Source organism: Gymnoscopelus braueri (assembly GCF_963280865.1).
Source record: "Gymnoscopelus braueri genome assembly, chromosome: 13".
Classification (NCBI taxonomy): domain Eukaryota; kingdom Metazoa; phylum Chordata; class Actinopteri; order Myctophiformes; family Myctophidae; genus Gymnoscopelus; species Gymnoscopelus braueri.
The window spans coordinates 33,851,074-33,861,738 of record NC_137615.1 but is presented as its reverse complement, the minus strand read 5'-3'; the positions used below and the strand labels follow the sequence as shown (position 1 = coordinate 33,861,738).

The following is a 10,665-nucleotide window of genomic DNA, read 5'->3' as shown; positions in this document are numbered from 1 at the left end:
TAACACATTGCGATGCGCCACATTTTGAGCTTGTAAATTTGCCTTGTAAATAGATATATTTTCGAGAGAATATTTTTTAAATTATGCATTATTTTCCTAAAATAGGGACTCCAGGGTTAATGTGATTAACATATTTTTTAAATTAAATTATCAATGTCTGATATTGTCAAAATGCATTTATTTGATTCACGTCCCATCCCAACCGAACCCTGCTATTATTACGATTATCTGTGATATTGATAAATTCATTGATTATTTGGTTCTTGAGAGGGTTCCAAGGGGGTTCCCAGCCACCACTGTACTGTATCGTATCGTCCGTTGTCTTATAACCAAAAAGTAATCCCCCCCCCCCGCCCCGCTTGTCTTTTCAGATCCGGCCCGGGTTGCCATGACGAACGAGGAGTGTCCCGTGCCGCTGGGGGGCGTGTCCCCGGCGGCGGGGGCGGAGCTGCAGTGCGAGGACTGCGGCTCGACGCAGTCCGACGATGACATCATCGAGGAGGTGGGGCCGTGCGACGACGACGACGTCAGCGTCGGCAGCGACCTGAGCGACCTGGTGGTGCCGTTCCCCGAGCTGGCGCCCGTGGTCTTCTTCTGCCTCAAGCAGACCACCTGCCCGCGCAGCTGGTGCATCCGCATGGTCTCCAGCCCATATCCTTTATTACCGCACTAGCGGGTGGGCCCTCTCACCCCTAATCCTCTCCCTCTCCTAAGTCCTGTACGCTCGTCACCGTTTCCATCATCTCTTTCATTTCTGTGTGAAGCCTGGAAGTCTTCATCCAGCTCAATGAAGTACTCAACGTTCATTTATCCATTCGTAGCTCAGAGACTGCTCACCGGCCCATTTGTTCACTCAAAGAGTTAATAACTTGAACCCTAGCTTCCCTATTCTAGGGGCGAACGTTCTACGGAAATAGCCACTCTATTTTCTACAAGCTCATAACGCTGTGAGCTTGCAGATCGGCTGTTATCAGCTGAGATATTTTCTGTATAGGCCTTGGGAATAGGGTCAACAAAATATAGGTTCCATACGGTCAAACTTAGTGTAGTGTCAAAAGTCTTATACTTTTAGGCACTACCAGTTGCCAACGGCTAAAAGCATGTTTGGACGTGTGCTCAAAAACTGAATTCCAAACCGTCCGTTGAGTTCAACAAAAAAGGTTTATTCTCCGTCGCTGTCAACATACAAAATAATAAATTAAACTTAAACGCACAGGAATATAGCCCAACAGCCCTCTCAAACACAGTCAAAAACTGTTTGCCTATGCCACAAACAACACCTGCGCTTGATTACAGACCCTGTTAAGTACCTAGCCAACCTTGGCCTTGACCGCGCCCTGCGGTGATGTCATCAAAAATGAGAACATAAATCAAATATATGGCTCTTACACTTAGTTTAGAGATTCAGTGGTTCTCAAAGTGGGGTCCAGGGACCTTCAGGGTTCCTTGTGAGGGTTTCAAATGGACCCTTACAGGTCTGTAACTCTGAGGCCCTTACGGGTCCATTTGGTTTCCATTTGTACACTCTCAGAGTTTGGGGGGGGGGGGGGTTTAAAGTTGAGGAGAGCACCAGGAGAGCACCAGGATTATAAGAGGATGAGTGGGGAAAGCAAGATGAAAGGATGTCAAGGAGTTATAGAGGAGGGAAGAGAGGGAAAAGGCTGGATGAATATCTCAAAAGGACCTGTCAGTGAAATCCGACAAGGTGACCTGACTGTAACTACTGTACAATAAGCAACTTCAAACAGCTGACACATCTGCAGATATATATATATATACATATATATATATATATATATATATATATATATATATATATATATATATATATATATATATATATATATATATATATACCCTCACCTTTCGCAAAGCATGAGAGCGACCATGAATTTACCTTGAACTGTAAGGTCCATGACATACTAGAGTCTCATAACTCTATAGGTCACTGATTTACGTGTGCAACCCTGCAGATAAAACATCGCTTAAAGGTCTCCAACACATAGATTCTTCCATGCCAAAAGGACCTTAACCCTTTAAGACCGGGAACGCTGTGTCATTTTTAGATTCCTTTGGCTTTTCCAAAATAGCAGATATACAAGCTCATAGCGCTATGAGCTTGTAAATCTGCTATTTTTGAAAGATCTTGAAAATGTGTGCAAATATTTGAATATATATAACATTTGGACTCTTTGCTTCTGGGGATTCTAGAAATGTTTTATAAATTAAAAAAAAATGTTTATGTTGCTATACTGTATATCAGTGGTTCTTAAACATTTTTCATGTGAAGGACCCCCACAAATAGATATATTCTATGAGCTTGTATATCTGCTATTTTTGAATAGCCAAAGAAATCTAAAAATACACAGATGCGTTCCCGGTTTTAATGGGTTAAATGACATTTTGACTTGCGTTTTTTTGCCACTCCCGGCGTGCGTTAATCTCCTCTCCTCCTCCTTCTCACCTCTTTGTCACTCAGTCACCTCTAATCACTCCTCCTGTGACCTCTCCTATCCGTCTTAGTCTCATCTATCGCCATGCGTCACCTTTTACTCTGCCCGTTCAGCGCCATTTCCTCTCTCCTCCCTGGCTCTCTGACATCCTTTCATCCTGCTCTCCTAACTCATCCTCTTATCTCGCCACCGGCGCTGTCCTCACCTCCCCACCACCCACATCCCACACTTTTTAGATTTTCTTTCCTTCTCCCACTTTTTAGAGTCTGCTCTCTCCGCTCTGTCCGACTCTGTTGTTTTGCTCTTTGACATTTTGTTATTTTATTTATTTAGTCACTTTCCCAATACCTTCCCCTTTCCCCTGTTCATTTCCTGTACCCAGAGTCCCCTCCAGAGTATGGTAAGTCCAATTTATTTATGCCTCTTACTTTGACTGTTTGTGGGAAGAAAAATGCATTTTGAGTACCAGCCCTGATTCGCTAGCATTGCACCTTGTTTATTCGGACAGGTCGGGTGTGAACCACCTTGTTTTTTGACCAGTTCGGGTCGGGTGTGACTAAGCCAGCAGAAGGCAGGGAGTTGCCGGCTCAAGTTGCTGTTCCTGTGTTGTTACAACATTGACCTGAAGAAATGTGTACAGTATAGCTGCTATAGCACATTATACAATGTAATATTTTGCAGTGCACACAGTAAAATCTTGAGCGTTAAATTAACGCATAGGACTTTACTGTGTAGTTTCTGTGCCATGGTTTATTTTCATCCAGCAATATACTCGCTAAATCTATATGTCACAAGTATTTACAGGATATTGATGTTGATGACACATCAAGTCATTTGAAACTCACTTTAACCAAGGCATGCAGTGCACAGCTTTATAGACAGCCTCTATCTTCAGTAAAGCTGAGAAGAGGGATATGGTTGGATGGAGTGACCGTCTCACTGAATTTATTTGTTGTGGTTGACGGCCCTTAGACTCACTGATCTCTATTGACTATAGAGATACTGTGTACCGATTTGCGTGATGTTTGACAAAATCTGTAGGAGTAATCTGCCTCCTGGTGGTGTTATAGCAGGCCGATGTGAAAAAATGTGGGCACAGGTTCTGCTCCAGAAACCAGGGAGTGTGTGTGCACAGTTTCATGTCGTTTGGGCCAACGGTGCCGGAGATTAGCTGTTCACTGACGGACGGATGGACGGACGGACGGACGTACGGACAGACAGACACATGGACGGACAGACAGGTGGCAAAACATAGTCTCGGTCACGCCTTCGGCCTGGTGGAGACAATGAAGATAGGACCCCCAAATATTTGTTTTTGGAGTGTTCCCAAACTGATGGCCACTGATTATTAGTCCAGACATCCGCAGGCAGTCTGTATGTATGAATGTACTTTCAATCCATAAAGTGTAATTTTTTGCACGCTAGCACACTTCGCTGGAGCCCGCATAAATGTCATCGGCTGTCATTCAAAAAAGCATTTAAATCAAAATAACCACCGAAATCGAAGAAATAAGCACTTGTTTGCCTTGTTTTTATGCAGTAAATCTGTTATATTCAGACTGACAGACAGACATTTTGTATGTATGTATGTATGTATGTATGTATGTATTGCCCATCAGACAGACTGGCAGTCACACTGTCAAATCCTTGGTGTTAATTTATCCACTTGTAACAAGTGGATAATGTGGTTACATTTGTAAATAATTTACAAATGGAACCTAATGTTTTCACAATGAGTTAAATGAAATGAACACTCAGGATTCTACAGCGCAGGCAGTCACAGACAGACATAAAAACATATCCTATTGTAGGCAGACACAAACTAGAAGGGCCAACTATCAGCCTTATTTTCTATCTTCCTTTAGGATTCTCTCTTTGATGTTTTTAAGAGAGATTTCACACTGCATCCTTATGGTAGAGCTACTGTATGCTACTATCTGCTGTTCCCTGGCTGTGGGCTACATGGGCTTGTATGTGCGTGCGTGCGCGCGCACACACACACACACACACACACACACACACACACACACACACACACACACACACACACACACACACACACACACACACACACACACCAAATCTTGTCTCACAAAGCCGAGCTTCCAATGCATACCATTGGTGGTGGTGGTGGCTCAGACTGTAAGCATGTTAGATGTGGAGATCGACGCAATTCCATTGTGTGCGTGACACGTGTGTGTGTGTGTGTGTGTGTGTGTGTGTGTGTGTGTGTGTGTGTGTGTGTGTGTGTGTGTGTGTGTGTGTGTGTGTGTGTGTGTGTGTGTGTGTGTGTGTGTGTGTGTGTGTGTGTGTGTGTGAGAGGCGGCTTTGAGGTGTTTTTTTCTGTAGTTTAATCAGGGGGGGGGGCTTGGGCTCACACACACGCACACACACACTGGTTTGCGCCCATTTGACAGCATTCGAGCAGTTGCACTAGATTAATCAGCTTTCCCTGACAGTAATGAGAGAAGTTGAAAAATAATGATTTAATTAGCCACCAACAAATAACACACACGCAGGCAGACACACACACACACACACACACACACACACACACACACACACACACGCACACGCACACGCACACATTGTCATCAGGTCAGCAGTTTGGGTAATGAGGACTGGTGGTGCAGTGGCAGTTGGACAAGCTGGGATATTGAGGCTCTGCATGTATGTGTCTATTTGTGTGCCTTATTTGTGTGTGCATTGGCCAAATCACCAACACACCTAGTCAAGTCTTGCTTATCTTGTCTTGCCTGTCCGTCTGTCTGTCTGTCTGTCTGTCTGTCTGTCTGTCTGTTTTTTTTATAAATACAATTTAATTTAGTCCAATCTGTATGGTAGAGTATGGTAATACAATATACTGTAACTCATACAATTGCGGTGGTTGTATTTTGTCTTCCTGCACTTCTATTGAGACATTTATATCATGCAAAAGGTCATGTCTCACCTAGACACAGGATCTTCAATGTATCCCCCGAGCAAGCAGGCAGGCTCTATTAGCTCAATGTTAAAAAAAAGTCTGCAAGAAACCATATTCAAATCCGAGGTAGAAGAGGAAAGTTACATAACATTTGCATTGTCCTCTTGGCACTTATTGTCATAGGTAATGCAATTGCTCAACACCAGTCAATCAGCATTATTTGTTTAGACTCAGGGTCCATTAAAATATAAAACGTAAACATAATTTCACATCCATAGAGTTGCTTCCTAGTTGCTATCCTGTTACATTAAATACATAAAAAAAAATCTGATTGGCCGCCACCCAGACTGAGTGTCAGTGTCACCGCTTACTTATCTGTCATTTTGAATTAACCACTTGAACCTCAGCATCCATATTCTGGGGGAACATTAGCCATAAATAGCCTAACTATAAACTCACTTGTAGATTGTTTATCTTATTTTTGGCGAAGAGAATTGGTGTAGATGGAAAAAAGTGGTACCAAGTACAGTGCCAACTCTAGAGGTGGTTAAACGATTGAGGATAACACAATGAAGTAAAAAGATAATGTAATTTACATTGTGGTCCAGCCGCGTGCAGTACTATACTAGCTTTGGCCTGGTCTTGTTTACTCAGGCCAAATACTTCATTATGGCATATTGGTTATGACATCTAATAGTCAACAGGCTGCACTTTGTTGCACGTGTGACATTGTGAGTCACAATCAGTGGTGGAAAAAGTACTAACATTGTTTACTTAAGTAAAAGTATCAATACTGCAATATACTGAAATACTCTGTTACAATTCTGGACTTTTAGTCCAGAATTCAAAATGTACTTAGTAAAAGTAAAAGTACAAAAGTATTTGCATCAACATGCACTTAAAGTACCAAAAGTAAAAGTACTCATTATGCAGAATGTCCCATTACCCGTTTTCAAATGTTTATAATTCTTTTGAAAATTGCAAATCTACAAGCTCACTGTGTGTTGTAGATCGGTTATTTTCAAATGGCCGAAATGTATATAGGGCTGAAGTGGTTAATGTGTGTTTTGTAATAATAATCAAAATGTACAAATAATTGTAGTGGAGTATAAGTACAATATTTGCCTCTGAGATGTAGTGGCGTAGAAGTAAAAGTATTGGAATTTGGAAATACTCAAGTAAAGTACAAATACCTCAAAATTGTACTCAAGTATAGTACTTGAGTAAATATACTTAGTTACTTTACACTACTGGTCACAATGTTGAGTCTGAAGCTCCATTCATTATGCAGCTTGGTAATTACCAGTCATTTCATTGATCCTCAAGGAAGGAATGCTGTTTTGGTTGTCTCGTTTATCTTGCCCCTCTCAACGTGCAGGTCAAAGTGCAGGGTCATCAGCTGGCCGGTGGATTTTTTTGTCTTAATTAAGGAAACTTTTTGCAAATGCTCATCCTGAAACTACATCCTACCAGTAGGCATGCGAATAGCTAGAAAGGCCTCATTTCAGCATGATCACATGGTATTGTGCTGGCAATCAGAGTTTGGTGTCTGTGAAGTTGATCTACAGTAGGTCTACAATGCATACTGTTCATCCACACACAGATATGTCAGTCATTTGTGTGTGTGTGTGTGTGTGTGTGTGTGTGTGTGTGTGTGTGTGTGTGTGTGTGTGTGTGTGTGTGTGTGTGTGTGTGTGTGTGTGTGTGTGTGTGTGTGTGTGTGTGTGTGTGTGTGGTGTCTGTGAAGTTGATCTACAGTAGGTCTACAATGCATACTGTTCATCCACACACAGATATGTCAGTCATTTGTGTGTGTGCGTGTGCGTGTGCGTGTGTGTGTGTGTGCGCGCGCGTGCGTGTTTGAACACTTGACTTTACAGATCAATAGCTCTGTCTAGCACTCCTGACTAACTGTGAAGCACACACACACACACACACACACACACACACACACACACACACACGCACACACACGCACACACACACGCACGCACGTGTGTGTGCACATTGCTGCTCTCCCACGCTCGCCTGCAGCAAAACACCTGCAGCACCTCTATATATCACACCCTACGTTCTCTCTCTCTCTCTCTCTCTCTCTCTCCCTCCCCCTCCCTCTCTCCTGCAGCTATCTACCTGCTGTCTGAACAGTGCTAGATCAGCCACCTTCCCTGTCACTGTGTTCTCCGTTTTGACAAACAGTTGTTTGGTGTGGCTGACGGGAGGACTGCGGCATGTTGATATCATGCACCCTGCTCTCATTAATGAGCGACGGGGCTTCATGGGATGTCGAGGCTGCCTCCTCTCTTTCACTCCTGCAAACCTGTCATCCTCCCGTTCTTCTATCCATCCTTCCCTCTGCTGCTCTCTCTCTCTCTCTCTCTCTCTCTCTCTTGAATCCCTCGTTACCTGCTCCATTCCTCCCCGGCATGTCTCTCATGCCCTTTTCTCACGCCCCCCCCACCCCCTACCCCTCCTCCTCCTCCACCCCTCCATCTCGTCATCTCTCCATCGTTAATTCCTCTCTCTGGATTTCTTTTGTCCTTCCAAACTGTGTGTGTCTGTATACAGTATATTGTATATTCCGTATATTCTGTATATTCCGTATATATATATATATATATATAAATATATATAAAATGTGGGTGCCCTAGCTATTTTTGTAGGGTAGTTGAATACAGCATTCTCATAATCACACTATATCGAATACATCTAATAAATATATGGGGCCTGCCCAAATGTCTAATTCAAACAAAACAGGCATGCACACATGTCAGTAAAAAATACATGAGCCATTTTAGTTCATCATCAATAAGTAGTTTATTAATAGCCAGGCTACAGCCCAAGATTTATCTCCTGGAATCTCTAGGAAACTGAAGAAAACTACAAATGGCTGCCAAGTGATGTAAACTCGCAGTGCTTCTTTCCTATTGGTTGGCTGACTTGGCTCCAAGTCAAAGTTCACCATGCAGGGTGTCATGTTACAAAACAACAGATCTACAAGCTAACAACACATCGCATGGCAACAACTGCGAGCTTGTAGATCTGTCCTTTTTGTCAAGTGACGCTGAGAGCACAAGGGACGCTGGACCACAGCGCAAGCTTTGAAGTTAGTCGCGAGCGGAACGGTACAATCCTCCTGAGAAGGTAATAATACAACTGCGTCATCGTTGATTCATCAAGAAGATAGAAGAAAGCAGCTTAAAGAAGAGGGATTTTTTTTAGGTGAGTGTTTAATGGCAAAGAATGTGGCTTTTGACGTTACTGGGGAAACTTTATTTTGGTAATTTGCGATTTTGTACCGTGTTTTTGTCATGTATTCTGGTGGCTTTGAAGACGGTGATAATGGCTGTTATGGATATTAAGTATGTTAACAATATGAGCCTCCCATGTGGCAAAAACACAGACTTTAACTAGACGTATCTTGATGGGTAGAGTTGCCCAAATGATAGTATTATTAGAACCATTTTGTGGCTGTCAACAGAGTTTAACAACTGTCAACCTGGCGTCCCTATTTTTGGACATGTCATCATAAGTGAAAATAGGGAAAATATCGTATTTACAACAAGCTCACAACGGTTTCATAGTGACACGTGAGCTTGTAGATAATCTATTTAGCTATATAGTACTATGGTGGTTCTCAAAGTAAGGTCTGGGGGCTTAAAGGGCTGTCAGTGGGCCCCAAGCAAAATGAGTTAAAATAGCATTAAAATTAATTTCACCACCATAACCCTATTTTATAGTCGCCCTATTTATCTATTTACATTATTTATGTATAACTGAGTAGGTATTGGTATGAAAGTGTTAATGCATCACATTGAAGATTATTTAGGCTAGTGTTTATCTTATCCATTGTGTTTAAACTGAGGTACCATGGCTAGATTTTAAGTAAGGAAACCCCCTGCATAGCCCACTTACCTACACATGCTCACATATTAGAATGCTGATTATATGGTTATTATAGGCTAACATTCATCCTAGTTAGTACAGTAATGTGTTAATTGCCTCCTTAATGATCTGTACCCAGTATTACAGTTACTGTAAGAGGTGTAAGGTAAACTTTATTGGACACTTGTATTGCAATACCAGTATTTTTATCAGTCGATTTGAGTATGCAATTGATCGATAATCAGATATCAGCCAAAATGATATTGTGCATCACTAATTTGAGTAGTAGTATGAAAGTAGTTGAAGTTGCCTTTCAAATAAATGTGAGACAAGGTGGTTAATGCTATTCCCTTTTCCCCAGGGCCAAGCTCAGACCAGCACTTCTGGCATGTCAACACCAATGCAGTATGACCACATCGTGCTCACATTGGATGGCCAGGTGATCACAGATGAGAGTGAGTACATCTCCATGGCACTAGGACTCCTATTGTCTGTATATTTTGTGTTCAGAATCCATTACCCTAAAGGACTGAACAAGACACTGACCTTTTTGGAGTTGTGTTGTTCTGAAATTGAAAGATGCAGGCAAACCTCCTGTCACAGTAAAAAAAAGAATGTACAACTCCATCTGTGAGTAGCTTGTAGGAGTCAGTATTCTCTTTAGATTTTGTCCTGACGTTTCAGCACTGATGTTCAAGCTAGCGTCATTGAGTGTATATTTAGTAATGATATAGAGGATATTTGTATCATAGTTTTATCAGTACGTTATTTATTTGCTAAAATAAATACAACTTTTGAAAAGGGTATGTATTGTGTTTCTCAGTATGCTTCTAGTACAGGATTCCGAATCTTTTAAGCCCTATTTGGTAAGAAATGATCAATATTTGTGAGTGGAAGTGTGATTTAGAAGCATATTAAGTAATCTATGGTGGTATCTGACATGATTTAATTGCCGTACTATACTGTAAACAATATAGTGCTATTTGGCACCTCTAGTGGTGCTATATAGCACCTTTGTGGTTCTATATAGCACCCCTTGACAAAGGTGCTTTTCACCTTTAAAGACTGGTGCTATTTAGCACCATTTGACAAATGGTGCTAAATAGCACCTCAATAACAGGTGCTATATTGCACCATTTGACAAAGATGCTATATAGTACCTTTAAAGATTGGTGCTGTATAGTACCTTTAAAGATTGGTGATATATAGCACCAAAAACGGTTCCCCTATGATTAGGAGCCAAAGAACCGATTTTGGTGCTATATAGCACCGTTTGATTTTAGTGTGTACTTTGTTGTACAACAGTGCAAAGAAATTGCCGATCTATCTTTCGCTATTAAAAAAAATCTCGAAAGTGTCTGTCTCTGGGTTTTATAAATATTTAACCAATGAAGTTTTTACAAG

The 10,665-nt window shown here is 41.7% G+C and overlaps 1 protein-coding gene across 1 annotated transcript in view; it reads left to right on the top strand.

The window, feature by feature from the left end:
• Window positions 1–388: 388 nt before the first annotated feature.
• Window positions 389–10,665, top strand: part of LOC308099524 (voltage-dependent T-type calcium channel subunit alpha-1I-like) — a gene marked incomplete at both ends in the record, with an annotated part of 243,251 nt that continues 232,974 nt past the window's right edge. The window contains one exon of the mRNA XM_080448267.1: window positions 389–653. Coding sequence (XP_080304393.1) covers window positions 389–653 — 265 coding nt within the window. The remainder of the gene's footprint in view (window positions 654–10,665) is intronic.